At 49.7% G+C, this 21,193-nt stretch overlaps 1 protein-coding gene across 1 annotated transcript in view; it reads left to right on the top strand.

Annotated features, from left to right (window-relative positions):
• The window catches only part of LOC114506247 (transient receptor potential cation channel subfamily C member 4 associated protein), an 86,039-nt gene that overhangs the window by 63,877 nt on the left and 969 nt on the right, over positions 1-21,193 (top strand). Inside the window, exons 9-18 of the mRNA XM_028523804.2 lie at positions 5,320-5,486; positions 10,072-10,203; positions 11,925-11,983; positions 12,150-12,251; positions 16,291-16,374; positions 17,428-17,518; positions 18,564-18,704; positions 19,243-19,351; positions 19,882-19,994; positions 20,841-21,047. Coding sequence (XP_028379605.1) covers positions 5,320-5,486; positions 10,072-10,203; positions 11,925-11,983; positions 12,150-12,251; positions 16,291-16,374; positions 17,428-17,518; positions 18,564-18,704; positions 19,243-19,351; positions 19,882-19,994; positions 20,841-21,047 — 1,205 coding nt within the window. The remainder of the gene's footprint in view (positions 1-5,319; positions 5,487-10,071; positions 10,204-11,924; positions 11,984-12,149; positions 12,252-16,290; positions 16,375-17,427; positions 17,519-18,563; positions 18,705-19,242; positions 19,352-19,881; positions 19,995-20,840; positions 21,048-21,193) is intronic.

The following is a 21,193-nucleotide window of genomic DNA, read 5'->3' as shown; positions in this document are numbered from 1 at the left end:
GGAGAGTCTATGACAGTAGAAATTACGATTCATGGAGTTCCACCCTGGGCAGGTGTGGCCAGAAAGAGCATTCCCTCGCTCCCAAAAAAGGAATCTGGTATCTCACTGGGAGGGGCCGGCTGCCAACATAGTGACGCCCTCCAACTCCAAGGAAGGGGCTAAATTCTTGTTTGAGCATGGCCCACGGAATTGGGGACTCCTTTCTTTCTTCCTCCCAACCTTTTTGAGGTGGACACATAACATCGTAAGTTTAAAGTGTACAGTGTGTTGGTTTGATATATTTATATATTGCACAACGATTCCTGCCACACTCTTAGCTAATGTCTCCATCCCATCATGTAATTACTGTTTTCTTTTTCTGGTGAGAACATTTAAGATTTACCCTTAGTAACATTCACAAGTATATGATACAATATTATTAGCTATAGTCATGGTGTTATACATTGGATCCCCAGAACTTGTTAATCTTCTAACTAGAAGATTGTACCCTTTGACCAGTAGCTCCCACCTGGGGACCAGGTTCCCCAGCCCCTGGTAACTACCCCTCTACTCTGCTTCTCTGAGTTTGGATTCTACATGTAAATTCCATGTGGTCATTATATGTATTTCTCTGACTTATTTCACTTAGCATAATGCAAGGGCTCCTTTCCCCTACCCACCTCCATACTACCCTCATAGTATGGAAGCTCTGCTCTGTTCCAGGCCTGGCATGCCAAGAATTCTTTGCTTCTTATCTGTCTTTACTCAGCTAAATAGGACAGAGGTTCCATACACAGAAGACTAGAAGTTACCGGTTCCACTTGAAGTAGTAGCACCAAGAACTTGCCAGCGGGAGAGGTACTAGGTTAGAACAGAATGTGAGAAGTTGGAATCTAAGGGCATTCTCAATAACAATGTAGGTTTTGGTGTTAAGCAAATAAAAGGAGGCCATTAGCTCTTTTTGAGAATAAAAAGCCAAACCATGTGCTAGCTAGTTTACCGGAAAGAACCAGGGAAAGAGCCAGATAAGAAGAGTCCTTCTGAGATCAAAACAAACCTTATGCTCAAAAACTATTGCTGCCCAAATTTAATTGAGTCAGACTTTGGAGTAGTTTATGCCTCAGGGCATTGTCAGAAATTGTAGAGCATTCAGCCAGGAATTAGGGGAGCCTGATAGCTGAGTTGCATACCAGAGGAGGCAGAATGCTTAACAGAAAGATCAGAAAAAGAACCGGTTAAAGAGGATTCTGCTAAAATATTGTCATCCGGGGAGACTGTGCACAATCCCAAGGCTGCACTCTGCTGTGCAACGTCAGGTCCTTACCAGTCCTTAGAGAAACAAGCTTTTCTGAAATGGGCCAATCAGGGCACTAAACAAGCAGAAAGCAGCAGCAGGCCCTGAAGGATAGAAGCAGAATCAGTGCTACAATATTTTCCTGTAATGTCTACTTAACAAAAACTAAGGAGCATACCAAAAAAACCCCAAACAAACCAAAAAAAATGGGAAAGTGTGACCCATACACAGGAGAAAGCAGTTAACAGAAATGGTCTATGAGAAAACCCAGATACCACTTAATTGAAAAGAAAGCGTTAAAGGACAAATAAAGGAATTTAAAAAGCACGAGATAGAAAACAAAAAGTGAAAAGGCAGAAGTAAATCCAACTTTGTCAATCACATTAAATGTGAATTGATTAAACAGTTCATTCAGAAGACAGATTGTCACATCAGATTTTTTTTTTAATGATGCAATTAGATACAGCCTCCAGGAGACATACCTTCTATTCCAAGATAGAAATAGTTTGAAAGTAAAGTATATAAAAAGATGTATCATGTAAAGAGCAACCACAAGAAAGTTGGGGTGGCTGTACTAAAAGAGACTGAGATAAAAAGGGACAGTTTATAGTAATAAAAGGGTAAATCTATTGAGAAGATACGTTATATAAACATATACATCTAACAACAGAGCCCTCAAAAATAAATGAAGCAAAGTCTAGCAGATTTGAAGAGAAATAGACAATTCAGTAGTGATAGTTGAAGACTTTAATATCCCATTTGCAATGATGGATAAAACAGCTCTACAGAAGATCAACAAGGAAATGGAAGGCTTGAGCAGTGCTGTAAGCCAGCCAGACTTAACAGATACAGGTATAGAACTCCGCCCAACAACACATTCTTGTGTTATCTCGAATATCACATTACCCAGGCATTCCATTCCTGCCTGTATACCCAGAAGAAATGAAAACATGTTTACCAAAAAACATATACATGAATGTGCACAGCAGCGTATTTATAATAGGCAAAATACAGAGACTATCCAAGCGTCCATCAACTGCTGAATAAATAACAATGTGGTATACAATAGAATATTGTTCAGCAATTTAAAAAATTAAATACTGCCCTGGCTGGTGTGGCTCAGTGGATTGAGCGCCTGCCTGAGAACCAAAGGGTTGCCAGTTCAATTCCCAGTCAGGGCACATGCCTGGGTTGCTGGCCAGGTCCCCAGTAGGGGGTGCTCAAAAAGCAACCACACAAAAGCAACCACACATTGATGTTACTCTCCCCTTCTTCCTCCTTCCCCTTTCTAAAAATACATAAAATCTTTTTTAAAAAAATAAAATGAAATACTGGTAGATGGTACAGCTGAATGAACCTTGAAAACATTGTGCTGAGGGAAAGAAGCTGACAAAAGAAAATGTATTGTATGATTCCATTTATATGAAATGTCCTGACTTATGCAAAGCATAGGGACAGAAGGTAGTTTCTTGGATGCCTGGGGCTGAGGAGGTGGTGGGAAATGGCGAGTGACTGCTAATAGGTATAGGATTTCTTTTGGGGGCAATGAAAATGCTCTAAAATTGATTGTATTAATAGCTGCACCACTCTGAATATACTAAAACCCTCTGAGTCATACACTTTAAATGGGTGAATTTGTAGTATGTGAATTATAGGTCAATCCTGGTTTTTTTGTGTGTTATTTTTTTTGTTGTTTTTTTTGTTTGTTCTTTGTTTTTTAAAAAGAGTATGCCTCACAGTGCAGTACAGACATGGGGGTGGTGGAGGCCACTTTCATCAGTTTGGTGGAGCCGAAGAGGTCTGGGGGGAAGTACAGGTCCCTTAATCTAGTTTTCCCATCCTCACCCTTGGGGAGTTACCTTGTTGCTAAGCTCTGGCCATTGCTTTGGGGACTGTGTTCCGTGAAAATACCTATGCTAGAGGTTCTCGTGAGGCCTCTGCACACCAGACACCAAAGGTTGGCAGCGACTCGGAAGAGCCTGAGCTGCCTGCGCTGCACTCGCTCACGTGTTTATCGCTCAGGAGGGCTTGTGGCCATGCGCTGCACCTGCTCCTTCCTGAGACACCCTCTCCTGCAGTCCTCCCGGGATCCCTGGTGCTCAGTGATGAGGATGCTTAGGCTCTCGGGGCCACACAAGTAAGCAGCAGAGGCAGGATTTTCTACATGATAGCTCTCTAGGTCCCTTCCATGGGCCATTGGGCTCTTAAATGGTTCTGGGGTCTGGGCCAGTGAATCCCAATGCAGAAATCAATGGTGTTTCTCCCAACCTTCAGGAAAATATGTGGAAAAAAATAGAATTTTTTCAACTAGATTTTCTCCAGTGAACTTTTCCTAAGTCTTTGTACACTCTAACTTTAGTTGGCATTAAGAGCTTGCAGAGTAAGAAGAAAACACAAATAGCAAGTAAGCATTATCAGAAAAACTCAGTTAGTGTCTTTTTATTTCTATTTAACATACATGTTGCTGTGTGTGCCGGACATTGTTTAAAGCACTTCCAGCACAGTGAGTCCTTCATCCTTCCATCACTGATCAGAGACGAGTACTGTTGCCATTATCCCTGCTTTACAGATGAGGATTGATATGGGAGCTCCGTGACATAAACAAATTTATCTAACTAGGGACTGGTACAGCTCAGGTTCAGACTCAACAGTCAGGCCCCACAGCCTGGTCTTAACAACCCTTTCAGTGCCTCCCAGTCATTCCTCATCCAGCAGCTGCTCTTCTTCCAGAGGTGTGACTTTGTATTAGTGATGTAACGTGGCTGGAAAAAGTAGTTCCAGTCTGTAGGGTGGAATAAGTTCGGTTCTCATATCATGATATCAACATGCAGAAGTCACCATGATTTATTGGCATGCTCTTTTCCTGAATATAGGTGATAATCACTGCTCTGTACCAGGGGTTTTTCTGGCCTTTCTAAAAAGCCTCTGGGGCAGCGCTTTCAGTAGGATCTTGAAAGTGCCTCAGTAGTACAGACTCACCTTTTCATTTGTAAAATGAGGGGCATTGAGGGGAAGTAACTGCTAAGGTCTCCTGACTCTGACCCATGAGTGACCTTTGAAAATGATAGGGACCTAAGAGTGAGTCTTCCCAAGGATCAGGTGCTGGGTTTTTCCTGTGTTCTCCTTCAGTCCTCAGAATAACCCCGGCCACGCACTGGGCCACTACTATCATTCCCAGTGTACAGAGCAGCCTGTGGCCTAGTGTGGAGGTGACTCTCCCAGCCTGCAAGCTGTCATTCCAGAGCCCTCAGTCTTCACCACTCGGCTGTGCTGCCTTCCTCCCACGACACTCCTCTGTGGCCTGCATGACCCACGGAGACTTTCTGTTAATTTGGTAATAGGATAGATGAGCTGGTTCACCTAAAGCCCGAATACAGTGCCTGGCACCTACCCAATGTCCCATAACTTAGCTGCTGCTATCGTTACTGACAATGAAACTGGGTAAAATGAAAATCCGCCAGTAGATAATATGTTTATCTGTATCAGTAGTAGCAATTGTGATGCCTAGTCTGCCTTAGAAAGTTGAACCTTAGAAAAGCTTAGAAGGTTCTTTGAAAAACAGCGTGGGGAAAAAAAGCCTTCAAAAAGGATTCCTGCCAGTCTTTGAGCAGCGCCCCCTTGTGGAGTCTAGGCAGAGGGACCAAGTACTCAGAGAGTCATTTGTGACCTGAAGAGTTTGACACAGTTTGCTGCTAGACACTAGTCTGGGCACTTTCGGGGTGGGGCGGGGCAGGGAGGAGCTGTCAGATGGTGGCATAAGAAAGAAGTGTGGGGGAAGGGATGGATCATGTTGCTGCTTTGGCTGTGTCAGAATATTTTCAGTGTATGTTAACATTGATGAGCTAAAACTACAGTCAATTTTTCTTAAGTTTCTAAGCTTGCCTGGCCCCTGGAGGGAGTTTTGTGTCTTTCAGAGTCTCTGTCAGGGACTCAGGGCCTAGTCTAATGGCTCTTCAACGTCAAGTCTATTCAGGGCAGGTTGGAGGGACAGAAACATGCTTCCTCGAAAGCAGTGACTCAACCTTCTCTCCTGGTGGCTGTCTCAGCCTCCATTGTCTTCCCTCCTGCAGGGGCCTCTGAGGACAATGGCCTGCCTCACACTTCAACTAGGACCCAGCTGCCTCAGTCAATGAAGATTATGCACGAGATCATGTACAAACTGGAAGTGCTCTACGTCCTCTGCGTGCTGCTGATGGGGCGTCAGCGAAACCAGGTGGGCCTCACCCCCACATCTCAGAACAGGGAGTCTGGGGCGAGTGTTTCCTGGGTGTGTCTTGTGGCGTGCCAAGCACTCCACCAGGCCACCTCTCAGAATGAGCCAGCCAGGTGCCGAGTGGTTTTCCTTTTCTCTGTTTTACACGTGAGGAAACCAGACTGATTTCAGAGCTCAGTCTTTCCACTGTACTTTGCTGTGGGCAGCATCCATTGGTGCCCAGGGCAGAGCAAGTGGCTTAACCACATTACTTGACCTTGTTAACATGAAGAACAAAGGGTCAGTTACTGGCGAGATGTCTGCTCTGTAGATGCACTGGAGGAGTTGCTGCTCTGATAAGGGTCAAGGGGGTGGGCCAGCACCCAGCCCTATGTAAAGTTATGAAAACTAGAGAGCTACTGGGGAGACTCCAGGTGTGCTGGGGTCCCCTGAGCCTTCCGGTACTTCCAAGAGGGAGGAGCAAGGGCCTATAGCCTACAAAGGGAGGAAGAGGGCTTTGGAAGTCTGCGTCATCTTCAAGGGAGGGAAGTGTCCCTCTCTTGCTAGCTACGTAATTCTCCTAGGGATGGAACTAGGCATGGGGAGGGGGTGAGTTAAGGGGAGGGCAGGCTGATTCAGATACTGGACTGTTGCAATAGCTCTGTGTGAGACAGGTGCGGTGATCCCCACTTTCCAAGTGAGGAGCAATACTCGATGTGGTAGGCAGGGAAAAAACTCCCTGCAAAGGGGGACATCTGGCCTGGCTGTGTCCTGAGGAAAGTGAGGAAACCAGGCATTCTGACACCTGTGGCAGCCTACCAGGTAGAGGGAGCAAGGCCCTGAGGTGGGAGCATGCCTGGTGGGTTGGGAGACCAGTAAGGATGCTGGGGTGTGGGGGGGCGGCAATGTAGACTGAAGAGGAGAGGAGGGCTGCAGGGTTGCAAGGACCTATCTCACACAGAGCAGCTGTTAACAGTCCAGTGTCTGAATCAGCCTGCCCCCCCCCCTTAACTCACCCCCTCCCCATGCCTGGTTTCATCCCTAGGAGAATTATGTACGTAGCAGGGAAGGGCTACTTCTCTCCCTTAACGAAGATGGTGCTTACTGCACCGGGCTTCCATAGGCCATGTTCAGGACTTTTACAGGCGTTTACTCTGAGTGGAATGGGAAGTCTTCCCTGTGGCTGCCGTGTGAAAGAGATGACAGTAGCTAGAACCACCTGGTGGTGGTGGGCATGGTGAGAAAAGCTTGCGTTCTAGATCTGTTTTGAGGGTAGAACAGGTAGGGTTTGCTGAGAGAGAGAGAGGGAGGGGGAGAGAGAGAGAGAGAGAGAGAGAGAGTGAGTTAGTTTTGAGGATGACTTCCTTAACTCCTTGTAGGGTTTTTTACCTAAGTGGAGGGGAGGATGGATTTGCCATTTACTGAGGCAGTGAAGGAGGAGGGTAAGGAGTGATGGAGGGACAGCATAGGGAGGAAGGTGAGTTCAGTTTGAACAGGTTAGGTCTGAGGTGTCTATTAGAATCGGCCCTGAATACCTACACCAGCACCTGCAGTTAGCAGAGAGGTCCAGACCAGAGGTTTCACTTTGGGGGTTATCAGCATATTGTTGTTATTTAAAAACCAGGATCTCTTGCCCTGGCTGGTGTGGTTAAGTGCCGGCCTGCAAATCAAAGGGTAGCCAGTTCAATTCCCAGTCTAGGACACATGCCTGGGCTGCCAGTCAGGTCCCCAGTGGGGGGCACGCAAGAAGCAACCACACATTGATGTTTCTCTCCCTCTCTTTCCCTCTCCCTTCCCCTCTAAAAAAATAAAGTAAATAAAATCTTAAAAAGCAACAACAGACCAGGATCTCATAATGGCTTTTATGTGCTGAGTGCTTTTACCTTTTTGAGGCACTTTCGCACTTATCCGTATTGGAATTTTCAGGCATTTAGTAAGTTATACAGCAGATAGCGGCCCCCCACCCCCTCACTCGATGCTTGTGAAGAAACCAAGGTGCAGAGCGGGCCGTGCCCCCAGTCGCCAAGCATCCTCAGAGCCAGGACTTAAGCTCTGCTGCCCTGACTCTCGTGTCCCTGCACCATAACTGTTCCCTGCTTCCCAAGCCTCCTGTCCCCAGGTTTCTGTGAGTCACTGTGGTCTTCTTCAGTGAGACTGTGACTACACCGCCAATTCCTGGGTGGGACCATCGGTGGGCCTGGGAATCCTGCCCCTGGAGAACCAGTGCCATGCTGGCTCATCCTCGGCATGGTCACGTTTCCAGAGTCCTGCTGCGTGCCAGGCGCTGTGGGCACGTGGATTCACAGACCCCACCTAGACCGGGACAGTGAGGAGAAGCGTTTCCTTGGCCAGGCCTCAACAAGGCTGTCTGAGAGTGGCCTTATTACTGTGCCTTTGGGCCACATTCTGCGACCAGTCTTGGCTAAATTGAAATCACTAGACAGAAACGCTCCCACATTCATGAATTGCATCCCTCTGATGCTAATAAATGTAATCAATATGGCTTTTTTTTTTTTTTTTTTAGCATGCCCTGTAGGGCAGGCCTGGAGCTTCCCCTGCATACCTCACTGAGTCCTTCCAGCAGTTCATTTCCCACCAAGGGACTCAGGCGCAAAGAAGAAGGTTGCCTGGAGTTCCAGAGCCTTGTCAGATCCTGGTCTGCCACGATAAATGCGTGCCGTGCTGGGCTGGGAAGGGGCAGGCGTTAGGGTCAGGACACCTGCTACGGGTGACATCCTCGCCATTGTCTCGTCCAGGTCGGTCCCGCCGACCTTCCCCTTGTGAGACAGGAATAAGTAAGCACTGGTGCCTGTCAGGTATTCACACACATTTTCTGACTTTGTACACCAGTCCCGAGAAGAGGTAGTCATAGCTTCACGTTATGTTACGTGGAACATTATTTTTATCAGGGAAATAACTTGTGTAGTTTCTATGGTAAGAGGTAGTTCTGTATTAAAATGTATAAGTATCAGTAAGGCCTTTCTCCCCTCTGATCCTGAACGTTCTGGTTCTGCCACAAGCATCTAATTTCGTCAGTTATTAACATGTACATGTAGTCTCTATTTATATACAGTGTGTTTCTCTCATCTTTTAAAACATAATCAGTAATGTAGCATGCACACACTCGCTTTATTAATACCACATTTTGGTGAATGTTCAGTTCACTGTATGTAAGAGGCCTTGATCTTTTCCCACTGTTGCCACTCATCCCACTGCACGGATGCACCACAGTTGAGGCGGCTGCTACCCACTGATGGAAGTCAGGCCCAGTCTGTCTTCTTGGTGTTACAACTAGTGCTGCCCTGAGCGACTTCGCACATGTGCCAACTAGTGCTTATTACTGTGTGGATCTGCCTGGGAACGAGTTCCTGAAAGGAGAATTGCTGGTCACAGGGAGTATGCACTTGTAATTTTTAGAGGTGCTGCATACTGTCCGCATCTCCTGTGGCACCAGTGCGCCCCCCCCCCCCCCCCCCCGCCACTGGCAGCGTGGGGCTTGCTGAGGCCCCACTCACCAACACAGCATTACAAAACTCCTCCTCTACCAATCTGAGAAAGTAAAAAATGAGTTGTGATTTGAATTTCTCCTAATATTGTGAGGCTGAGCGCTTTGCATATATTGAAGAGCCTTTTATATTTTCCTGTTTGTGTCCTTCACCCATTTTTTTTCTGTGGTCTTGGTCTTTTGTTTTAAGAAATTTGTAGGATTCTTTATAGAGGAAATCAGCTTTTGCCTTTGTGTGACACAGGACTGTCAGTGTGGTCCCATTGGTTATATTTAATTTAGGACTTTGCCTATTGTGAGTTTTGCCATGCGGAATTTTAAAAGGTTTATGTGGTTGAATTCAACAGTCTTCTTTTTTGGCTTCTAGGTTTGGTATAATACTTTAGAAAGTCTTTTTCACTCTGATTATTTTTTTTAAAGCCTTTGTGTAGATTTCCCTAGGCTCTTTAGAGTTTTGTTTTATTATATATTTATCTTGCCTCCAATTGAAATCCTACTGTGAATCATGGGGGGCATTTTTATTTTAATGATGTGCAGAGGCAGGCAACAAATTGGAAGGGTTAAGGAACTTGCCTGAGGTCACACAGTTTGAATGTGGTAGAGTTAAGAAACAAGCCCAGGGCCATCTGAATCCAAAACTCCGGGTCTTAAAAGAGGACCTCGCAAGGTGTGACCCCTGGAATGTTTTGAGGGCAGATGGGCAGAGTTAAAAAGTACATCTGTGTGTGGTGGGGGCAGGGTGTGTGTGGGCATTCACTGTAAACCTCCGCACTCCCTGTCAACTGTGGCTTTCTGTGTCCTGAAGATCATTGTTCTGCCAGCACAAAGCTTTGCGAGATCTCTTCCTCGAGTTAGTCTTTTTTTTTTAACTATTTTTTAAAGATTTTATTTATTTATTTTTTAGAGAGGGAAGGGAGGGAGGGAGAGAGAGAGAAACATCAATTGCCGTTGCTGGGGGTCATGGCCTGCAACCCAGGCGCATGTACCCTGACTGGGAATCAAACCTGCGACACTTTGGTTTGCAGCCCGCGCTCAATCCACTGAGCTACGCCAGCCAGGGTGCGTTAGTCTTAAAATGCTTTTTCCTCCTGCCCTATCCAGGTCCACAGAATGATTGCAGAGTTCAAGCTGATCCCTGGGCTTAATAATTTGTTCGACAAGCTGATTTGGAGGAAGCATTCGGCATCTGCCCTCGTCCTCCATGGTCACAATCAGAACTGCGACTGCAGCCCGGTGAGCAAGGGACCCCAGGGACAAATGGGCTTGACTTGCCAGAAGTAGTTTTCAAGACCTGCTCTTGACCCTTTGAAATCTCAGTCTTGGAGAGTAGAGCAGAAACTGAAAGTCATAACCTACTAATTCTATAACTGGAAGCCACCTTGGGGATGGATCTGACCCCACCCCTCCACCTGTGCAGGAGAGCTCCTCTTTGGGGGCCTCCAGCCAGCTTCCCTTTATATGCCTCAGAGATGGGGCTCACTTCCTTCCAGGTAAGGCCACCCACTCTATTCTCTAACAGCAAGGATTTCCTCCTCCTGGGCTCTGCTGCACTGTAATTATACCCATTAATAGTTTTGCCTTTAAGAACCACATACCACCAATGTGGTTTTTTCTACATCCAAAAAAGTTTTTCAAATGCCTTATTTTTAAGGGGTGAAGGGGCCTCCTCTATCTTGTCTCTGTCACAGTGCCCTAGAGAGAGCAATGAACTGGTAGTCGGGAGGCCTGTTGTGCTGCTCAGCTAGTTGGAGCCTGTTTATTGCAAAAAGAAGGTTGCACTTTGCACTTTCTTGCCTGCTGGCCTCACAGGCCACGTGGAGCCTGGGCCACCAGCACGAGGGGGAAAGTGCTCTGGGACCTTAAAGTGCCACAAGCTGTTTGGGTCTGCTGCCATGGGTCCTTTTGGCTCTGTGCTACATGCTGAGGACTTTTCCTCAGTTCCTTATCTTCAGTTTACCGTGCGTCTCTCTAGCCTTGTCACATGTGTGTTTCAGCCCAATCCACTTGAGGTTTTAACTTCAAGTGAATATATTCTGCATTTCTAGACATTTCATCTGGCTCTTTGTCAAAAACTACCTGGTCTTTATTCAAAATATGTTAATGTTTTGTTCTGTTGCATTTTTTCTCTTTTTAATTATTTGTAACACTTTTTTGTGGTCTCTTGTGGATTGCTCTTAGGGTTCTAATACTTGTGTTTGAGTCTTTAGACTCAACTTAGGGTGAGCTTTGCCTTGTGTTCTGTCATGGTTATGGATGGAGAGGTCACCTTTAGGGCGCCTGTTTTCCCTGGGAGCATCTGTGTAGCCTGCGCCCTGGAAGTGTGTATTTCCACAGAGCACTGTGCTTTCGTCTGCCGGCTTCTTCTGGGGCTTCCGGGTCCCAGGGCAAGTTCACATTGGTGTCCCGACCCTGCTGCTCTGGTGCACGAGCCCAGTGTCCTGCTCCTCCTGGGGCTGTCCTTCAGCGGCACCCTGGCAGAGACAGGCTCCTTTGCCAGCTCTCTGGGCTGGTAGGTGGGGGTTTTCTAACCCTTCTTTCACCGAACGTATACACTCCTGGGCCTTATACGGCCTGCAGTTCTGTCTGGTCCCTGCAGGGCGTTAAAACCGCAGCCCTGGCCTGAACAAGTCTGCTTCCTGTTTTCCGCTGGCAGTGCTTATGCTCAGCGTCCTGAACTCAGTCCTTCCTTCGTTTCCAAGTCCCGTGGGTTTTCCTTTCTTCCTTATGAACTTAGCCTCACATTTAAAAGAACTTCAGTTAATTTTTAATCCAGTAGGTTGGTGGGTCTTTAGCCCGATGTGGGAGCCCACAAAGTGTTCTCTGACTAAGGAAGGTCCTCGCTGTGCGTGAGGACAGGGGCTGAGAGAAGCAAAGTGATGTGCCGGCTCTCCCAGGGTGTTTTCTTTTGCAACGTTGTGACTGTTTTTAACATCGAGGGTGCATGTGTGTTTTAGGACATCACCTTGAAGATTCAGTTTTTGAGGCTTCTCCAGAGTTTCAGCGACCACCACGAGTAAGTACAAACGAGACCATGGGTCCCCCCTGAACTGCCAGATCAGAGGGTACAAGGTATTTGCAGGGGGCCCTCAGATTCCCCCTCTCCACAAGAAAAGGGCAGGGGACTAGCACACTGCTGCCCCAGTGCCTGTCCTCAACCCCCTGCACCCCATTTGTTTCAGGAACAAGTACCTGCTGCTCAACAACCAGGAGCTGAACGAGCTCAGTGCCATCTCTCTCAAGGCCAACATCCCCGAGGTGGAAGCTGTCCTCAACACTGACAGGTGAGCATGGATGGGGTGCAGCTCTGGCCCACAGCCCACCTGGCTGCTCGTGTGCCCCAGAGCACACAGATGGGGCACATGCATGTGTGCAGAGTTGTCCTTTCTCACTCACATGTAGCTACACTGTCCTTAATGCCGCCTGCAGTGTATCATTGGAGCCCCCACAACAGCCCTGAGAGGGCCGTGCTATCATCACTTCACTGTACAGATGGGGGAGCAGGCGCTGGGAGAGGTTGTCTGCCAAAGGTCATATGTGCTGGGCCCCCTCCTCTTGTCTCTCACTTTTGCCGGCATCTTTCTCACTGGCATGGTGGCATTTGCAGCCACGCAGGACAGAGGCAGGCCCCTCACCCTCAGTACAGCTTTTTTCGCTGGGTTATGCTTGACTCATCTCCTGGAACCAGGCAAGGAGGTCACAAGCCCATGGGGTCAGGACAGGGAGGGCTGCATCCAGCAACAGGGGTCATAATTCTCCAGCTTACTTTTTTTTTTTTTGAGGGGTCCGAGCTCTTTGTTCAAATGAAATTGTAGACAGTATCAGCCTCGTGTGTAGTGGATACAGTGGAGCTGCCTTATTTAAAGAGAAAGTTTGAGGGCCCAGAGCCCCTGCCTGCCTGCTTCCCGTTTCTTCCCCATGACATGGTCTGAGTCATTTTCTCATCTCCTGCCTTTGCTTCCTAGACCAGGAAGCTGAGATCCAGAGGCCCAGGTACTTGTCCAAGGCCAGCAGGAGCTCAGCCAGGGGCCCAGGGTGCTCCCTGCCCTCACCCTGTTGGCACAGACTTTGCCCCATCTGGTGGACTCTGTCATGGCCTCTTCCCAACCCACTTTTGGTGTAAATGGCCTCCCTCCGTAGGTCTGAGCCCTGTCTGACTGGTGTGTATCTGACTTCTCACCACTTGCCAGTGGGCGCAGATGCACTGGGCTGTTCAGTTCTAAGAATGAAGGTGGCCGTGGGGTGCTCTGGACACAGGCAGAGCAGGAGGGCATCTGGGTGGCCTGGAAATGTCCCCGTGTTTCTCCCACCTAAGTCAGCAGAGAAACCAACCCAGAGGCCCCTCTCAGCCTCTCAGGTCTGCTGCCAGTGCCCCTATCTCTTTTTATTTATTTTTTTAGTATAAAATGTTTGTTTTCAGCATTTAATCTTGCATTTACACATTGTAGCTGTTAGATGTTGGATGTAGATTCTTTTTTTATATCATTTTTAATTTTTCAATTAAAGTTAACAAGCAATATTTTCATGTGTACACTTCAGCAAATTTGTTTTTAAATCGTTAGAGAGAGAAGTATTGATTGGTTGCCTCCCGTATGTGCCCCAGCCAGAGATCAAACCTGTAACCCACGCGTGTGTCCTGACCAGGGATCAAACCCAAAACCGTTTGATGTATAGGATGGTACTCCAGCCAGCTGAGCCGCCCAGCCCGGGCTGCACCCCAGTGATTTGACATCACATAAGTTACTAAGTGATCATGTCGATAAATCTGGCACCCATGTGACACCATACATAGTTACTAGAATATTGTTGACTATATTCCTTACGCTGTACTTTACATCCCCATGACTGTTTCGTAACTACCAATTTGCACTTAATCCCTTCACCTTTTTCACCCACGTGTCTAAACCGCCCTTCCATCTGGCAGTCACCAAAATGTTCTCTGTATCTATGAGTCTGTTTCTGTTCTGTTTGTTCGTTTATTTTGGTTTTTAGATTCAGTTGTTGATACATATGTATTTATTGCCACTTTATTGTTTGTATTTTTTATCTTTTTCTCTTCCTCTTCCTAAAGAAGACACTTTAACATTTTATATAATAGAGATTTGGTGGTGATCATCTCCTTTAGCTTTTTCTTGTCTGGGAAGCCCTTTATCTGTCCTGTAACTCTAAATGATAGCTTTGCCGGGTAGAGTGATCTTGGCTGTAGGGCCTTGCTTCTTTTCATCACTTTGAGTAATTCTTGCCATTCCCTTCCGGCCTGCAGAGTTTGTTGAGATATCAGCTGACAGTCTTGTGGAAGCTCCTTGTAGGTAACTTAACCACTTTTCTCTTGCTGCTTTTAAGATTCTCTCTTTGTCATTAACCTTTTACATTTTAATTAGGATGTGTCTTGCTCTTGGGCCTCTTTGGGTTCGTTTTGTTTGGGACTCTATGCTTCCTGGACTTGGATGTCTATTTCCAGTTTAGACAAGTTTTCTGTAATTTTTTCGAATAGGTTTTCAGTTTCTTGCTCTCTTTTCCTTCCAGCGCCTCCGTGATGCCAATGTTGCAGTTGTCCCAGAGGCTCCTCACACTATTCCCATGTTTTTTATTCTTGTTTCTTCTTGCTGTTCTGATTAGGTGGTTTTTGCATCCTTAAATCACTGATTTGATTCTTGACTTCATCAGCTCTACTGTGGACTCCCTGTAAATTAGTCTTTGTTTCAGTTACTGTATCCTTCATTTCTGACTAGTGTTTTTCATGCTGTCAGCATTCTCACTGAGTTCACTGACCATCCTTCTAACCCGTGTTTTCAACTCTGCATCTAGTAGATTGCTTGTCTCCATTTTCTTTCATTCTTTTTTCTGGAGTTTTGTTTTGTTCTTTTATTTGGGATGTGGGGTTTTTTTGTCTCCTCACTTTGGCAGCCTCCCCATGTTTGTTTCTGTGTGTTAGGAAGAACTGCTACATCTCCTGGGCTTGGTAGCGTGGCCTAATATAGTAGGTGTCCTGTAGGATCCGTGGCACAGTCTTCCTGTTCACCCGAGCTGGGCACTCCAGGTGTGACCCCTGTGTGGGCTTTGTAGACCCTCCTGTTATATTTGAGCCTTGATTACTGTTGGCACATCAATGGGAGGGGTTTACCCTTAGGCTGATGAGCTGCAAGGAATGGCTATAACGGATCAGCTGTGCAAGGGCCCGGCCCATGGAGCAGGGCTGACTTCAGTGGGGCTCTGGTGCCCACTGAGTCTGCCCCTTGAGTGTGTCGCTTGTGAACGTGGTTGATTGGTACTTTGATGTGGTCTGAAGCTGTCCTCCAGGTGCAGTGGCTCTTGGGTGTCCTACCAAGGTCAGGGTTAGCTTCCACCTGTGTTCTGACTGGGGCTTCCCAGCATGAGCTACAAAGCAATCTGAAGAAGGCTGCTGTTTGTGCTGGGCTTGCTTGGTGGTGCTCAGGCGACACCAAGCTGCAAACCAAGGTCACCTGCTGCTAATGCCAGACCTGGGAGCACCAAGGCCAGACACTGTGCTTGAGAGATTTTAGGAAAGTATGAAGCATGAGCCAAGACAAGCCATTTGTATAGAAAAAGCCACTAGAAAGAGGCTTTTTGGGGTAACCCAAAAGTTGGATGGGGTGGGGTCTCAGGGAATCGTCAGGGTGGGGTGAACAGTGTTGGCCGGGTTAACAGAGACTCAGACATGGTGCCTGCCTGCTGGCTCGGTGGGGGGAGGGCACAGAAAGGAACAGTGGCCTCTCTGTGCCAGCACTTCTGTCTAAGAGAAAGCTGCCCCTCCAGCCCTTGTCCTGATACCAGACAATTCAGTTTCTCTCCGTATGTCCCCGGTGCCCTTTGCACGGCTGCCACTGTCCTGGAGCACAGAGGGAGTGGGTCCAAGCGAGTCTTTGTTTGGGCCCCTTAGGAGGAACTGCCTAGGACTGCACGAACCCCCCGTTTCACTCGGCCACAGTCCCCCTGGTTTTCACAGCCAGGAGTTGTGGGGACTTCGCTTCCTGGCACTAGAGCCCTGGGCTGGGGGCCTGCTGTGGAGCTGGGACCTGTCACTCCTCACAGGGGACCTCTGCAGCCAAGATACCACTCCCAATTTTTATTTGCGACACCTGGGTGTAGGACCCACTCATTCCACATTTCCTCCCCTCCTACCAGTCCCAGTGTATCTTCTTCATATCCTTCATTATAGGTCTTCTACCCGGCTAGATTTCGGGTGGAACTGAATGATTGTTGTTCTGTGGATTGTAATTCGGCTGTGGTTGGCGAGTACCATGCTTACCTACGCCACCATCTTAACTGGAGGCCCGTGTCCCTATCATTTTTTTTTTTCAGGAGTTTGGTGTGTGATGGGAAGAGGGGCTTATTAACTCGTCTGCTGCAGGTCATGAAGAAGGAGCCAGCTGAGTCGTCTTTCAGGTAGGTCTGGGGACAGGCATCTGCCACTTGCAAGGGGGTCTGGGAGCCAAGTGCGTCTCCAGTGGTTAGAAATACCTTCTTTAGTCAGCAGCTTCCTGCCAGTGTCTGGTTACTGTGCAGGAGAAGGGGACTCAATTGCTGTCTCCCCTGTTCTGACTTAGCAGGTATATGTGTATTAGCTTCTGCCACTGGCCAGCCATGTGTTTTAAGAATTGACCGAGCACTCGCCAAGCACCCATTCTGTGCTGGTGCTGAAAAGGTGGAAGAGAAATAGCAGGTCCAGTCCTGCCCACACAGACTGCCCTGGGTTGTGGGAAACGGACACGGAAAGATTGCGATTCCACGCAATGTGGAAAGACAGAGCCAGGAGCTGCCCCAGGGGCCGTGGGTGCAAAGGAAAGCCTTTGCCCAGCTGGGGGCTGGTGGGTGGACATGAACAGGGAGGCTTCTTGTCTGAGTCCTAAAGGCTGTGGGCAGGAGTAGAAGGGGAGGGAGGCATTCCAGTGGGGCTGGGTGTGAGCCGCCAGGAGGCTCCGTGCCCAGATGCACCCCTGTCAGTTCAGCCTGCCTTGTCCCAACCCCCCTTAAGGGTCCCAACTGGAGCGCCGCTCAGGCAGCCTAGGCCCCCTCTTCTCTAGGACAGCCCATCAGGTGTAAGTCCAGTGGCCCATCCGCACATGCCCATCAGGTTCCCTCACGCATTCCTGGCCCCTCCCTTCCGTGTCCTCCTGTCCTTCTGAAGGGACAAAGCCTAGAGTGCATTTTCACGTTACTCACTGGGGAGTAACTCCCTCCCTGAGACGCACGCTCCTTCTAGACAGAACCAAAGAGGAATCACAGTTCGTAACTACACTGCTGTCAGCTCCACGAACTCGGGGCTCTTGCTGTGTCCCTGGTACCTAGTATGAGGCCTGATGCCTAGCAGATGTTTTATAAATGACTACCGGATAGAGGAAAGGCGGCAGACATCTCCCAGCCCCTTGGGGAATGGAACATGGGCCAGAAGAGGGCAGCCTTAGCCGCCCGGGCCAGGGGTTAACATTTGGGTCGCAGGTTTTGGCAAGCCCGGGCTGTGGAGAGTTTCCTCCGAGGGACCACCTCCTATGCAGACCAGATGTTCCTGCTGAAGCGAGGCCTTCTGGAGGTAATGGCCTGGAGGAGCCAGGGTGTGGGTGCCCCGTCCTCCCCCAGCCCCGTGCGTTGCTCTCCTGTCCTGAGACCTAGACAGCTGGGCAGGAGCACCTGAATCTGTTTTGAAATGACAGTGCAGGCTGCCCTAGTGTTTGCCTGGAGTTTCCAACTGTGGGTTCCGTGTGGTGCTTCACGAGTGATGGAAGGGTCTGGGGGTGGCCACGAAGGAGCAGAAGTGTCTGCGGAGTAACCCAGCAAAGCCTTTTGACCCTGAGGATATTTTGCTGTTGAGTAAAAGTTTGTTTTCCTTAATTGAAAAATGGCCTTCAGGAAAAGCAAGCAAAATGGCCAAAACTATAATTGGTTACACACACACACACACACACACACACACACAAGAAACTGACCCATGAATCATTGTAAACATCATATGAACATGATTGATCCAATGTACCTTTAGGAAAATGAAAAGTGGAAACAGTTTAACTGTTGTAGAAAACCTCATCAAGGAGTTAAATTGGCTTTTAGTTCTTGATAAAGTCATTTGTTTTAGTGTAAATGCTTTTATTCATAAACATAGAGACTAACCATGGGGTCAAAAAGCGTCTCATGACCTTAGACCCTGTGCTTCATTTGTACGAGCGGCCTGAAGCGCTCGGGCAGTGGCCAGTGTTACGTCTAGAGATGCCTCCCTCACCTGCAAGCTGGAGAGCCCTGGCAGTCTCCGTGCCCACAGAGCGGGTCACAGGCTTGAGCTCTGAGCCCCGGGCAGACGAGAGGGGCCGTGGCTACATACACCAACCCACCCCCAGCTCCTGTGAGGTCTCGGGCCTGGTCTTGCCCGTGAAGCCACCAGCATCCTCAGATGAGAACCTAGACAGGGAAGCAGGTTTCATCTACCCGGATGCTTGCCAAAGCAGATGTCGTGTGGTCTGCGCTACATGCCAGGCCCTGGTGGGAGGCAGCAGAGGGCAGCCTGGGGGTGGCAGCCACAGCTGCCTGTGGGCCCCAGGGCTCAGCCGCCTCCCGGCCCTCACCCCATCGTCTCCCACCCCCAGCACATCCTGTACTGCATTGTGGACAGCGAGTGCAAGTCAAGGGATGTACTCCAGAGTTACTTTGACCTCTTGGGGGAGCTGATGAAATTCAATGTTGATGCATTCAAGAGATTCAATAAATACATCAACACTGATGCAAAGGTAAGACTAACCCAGGGCTCCACAGGATGTGCTGCGTTGTCCAGAAGTTACCTTGGAGCCCTTGTCCTTACCAGCCTCCAGTGCTGGTTTGAAAGTGGAGAATGCCAGGGAGTCAGTGGGCAGTGTTGAACAGGCACTCGTTAGTGTCTCTGTGCTGGGCATGGAAGTGCCAGCGGCTGTGGGCACGTGTGACGGTTGGGAGTAGGGGGGCTGTGAAGACGGCTCTGATGCAGCATGGTGGGTGCCGTGATGGGCCCCAGCCTGGCGTGTTCGGGCTCCGAGGGGGCGTGTGAGACAGAAACGCAGCTCTGACCAGTGAAGTGAGAATGAGGAGCTCAGTGTGCTTCAGTGGAAAGACCACAGGAGGTGGTGTCGGAAAGTCTGGGTTGAGCTGCTGCTGGAGCTGCTGCTTGGTGGGTGCAGAGGGCAGGTCCGTCAGTTCGTCTGAGCCTCTTTCGGTCGGGCACACCTGGGCAGGGGTAGATCGGCGCCCGCTGCAGGAGCCCACCACTGCCCGTCTGAGCCTGGTCTCACTCAGTTCCAGGTGTTCCTGAAGCAGGTCAACAGCTCGCTGGTGGACTCCAACATGCTGGTGCGCTGCGTCACTCTGTCACTGGACCGGTTCGAGAACCAGGTGGACATGAAGGGTGAGACAAGGCCAGAACACCAATGCAGATCGTCCAGTGTGGCCTTCCTGGGTCAAGGTGGTGGCTCTCAGGGTGGTTTTCTTTGCTGCTTTCACTTTTCTTCACGGTGCGTGCTTCCTTTAATGAACACATACAACATTTACATGAAGGTGAAAAACCATTGTTGCCAGCAGAATGCAAAAAACGTTCTTCCTCTCCTGGGCTGGGATTGCCGGGGATGAGGACCCAGGTGGTAACGCCTGGGGGTGGGCCTCACGGAACGCTGGACCCTGGACAAGACTACAGGGACTGGTGGTGAGCTCCCGGCGGGCGACTCTAGCAAGATGGCAGGCGCGGCCTGGATCGCAGAACAGGGGAAATTTATTCTGCTGCAGCCAACCTCTTCATCAGCTGCCTGACACTTGGGGCTCCCAGCCTCAGAGTCAGGTCCAAAGGGGGACTTAAATGGTGGCCTCGGTGGCAGCCCCTGGGCTTGAGCCACAGACCACCTTCCAGGCCTGCTGCTCACACCTTTGCCTGTCTGTCCCCAGTTGCTGAAGTCCTGTCCGAGTGCCGCCTGCTTGCCTACATATCCCAGGTGCCCACACAGATGTCCTTCCTCTTCCGCCTCATCAACATCATCCACGTGCAGACGCTGACGCAGGTGCGAGGCCCTGCAGACGTGCGGAGGGAGGAGAGCTTGTCCTGGAGCTCGACAGAGCCGTTCTCCCACTTTCAGCCTAGGAGTGCATCTCCCCGAGACCCATCTCCCAGTTCCTCCCAGGTCCTCGAGGACCTTTCCAGTGAGGGATCAGTGCCCCGAGTCACAGATGGGGCCTGAGGGGGGAGCGGAGCTCTGTGGTCACAGTCCGGCTGGGAGGAGTCGGGGTTGCACTGAGTTCTGACCCCCCAGTGCAGTGCTTAGCCCACCCCGCCTGCTGTGCCCGCTTTGGGCTTGGGCCCGAGGCTCGCTCCCACTTCCCTCGGCTGGGTAGCCGTCATGTGCTGAGCTTCACACACCTCTTCTCTAAAACGGGGTAACACTAGTACCCCCTTCATCTGACACACACTTAGTGAGATAAGGCCCTGAGCTGGGGGTGCAAAGTGAACAAAACAGGCCGAGACTCCTGCCTGGTGCCCACAGACTAGTGCCGAATGCAGGTTAGGCACCCAGTCTTGCCCCAGGATCGAAGCTTCTGGAAGACACAGCGCCTGAGCCCATTTGAGAGACAGGATGTACTCTAACGAGGCAGTTGATGGATGATGTTCCCATCAGGGTGGGGTGGGGGTAGGGACCGGGAAGGCGCTCAGGGCAGGGTGTTGACTGTACCGGCATCATTCCTTGCCCCAGTCCCCTCTCAGGTGTATGCAGGGACAGCTCAGTACGTGGCCTCACGGCCCTGTGGGGCCTGGGCCCCCCCCAACTCCCTGCCGAGGGGCAACCCAGGTCCACCAGGGGCTGCTGGGGCTGCCAGCACACACCTGAGCCGGCTGGCCCGGGGCCTTGCAGGAGAACGTCAGCTGCCTCAACACCAGCCTGGTGATCCTGATGCTGGCCAGACGGAAAGAGAGGCTGCCCCTGTACCTGCGGCTGCTGCAGCGGATGGAGCACAGCAAGAAGTACCCTGGCTTTCTACTCAACAACTTCCACAACCTGCTGCGCTTCTGGCAGCAGCATTACCTGCACAAAGACAAGGACAGCACCTGCCTGGAGAATGTGAGTGCCCCACCCAGCTGGCTGGTGGGCGGGCCCCAGGCACGCAGACCCAGGGCCCCTCAGAGGGGTGTTCGGGGCGCGTGGTCCCCACCTGGGCCATGTGGTGGGCAACTCTTTGTCCCCTTACCATGGCCCTCCCCAGAGGG

The sequence above is a fragment of the Phyllostomus discolor genome, chromosome 9, assembly GCF_004126475.2.
Source record: "Phyllostomus discolor isolate MPI-MPIP mPhyDis1 chromosome 9, mPhyDis1.pri.v3, whole genome shotgun sequence".
Lineage (NCBI taxonomy): Eukaryota > Metazoa > Chordata > Mammalia > Chiroptera > Phyllostomidae > Phyllostomus > Phyllostomus discolor.
Note: the sequence above shows the minus strand (reverse complement) of the source record. Positions and strands in the feature narration are given on the sequence as shown.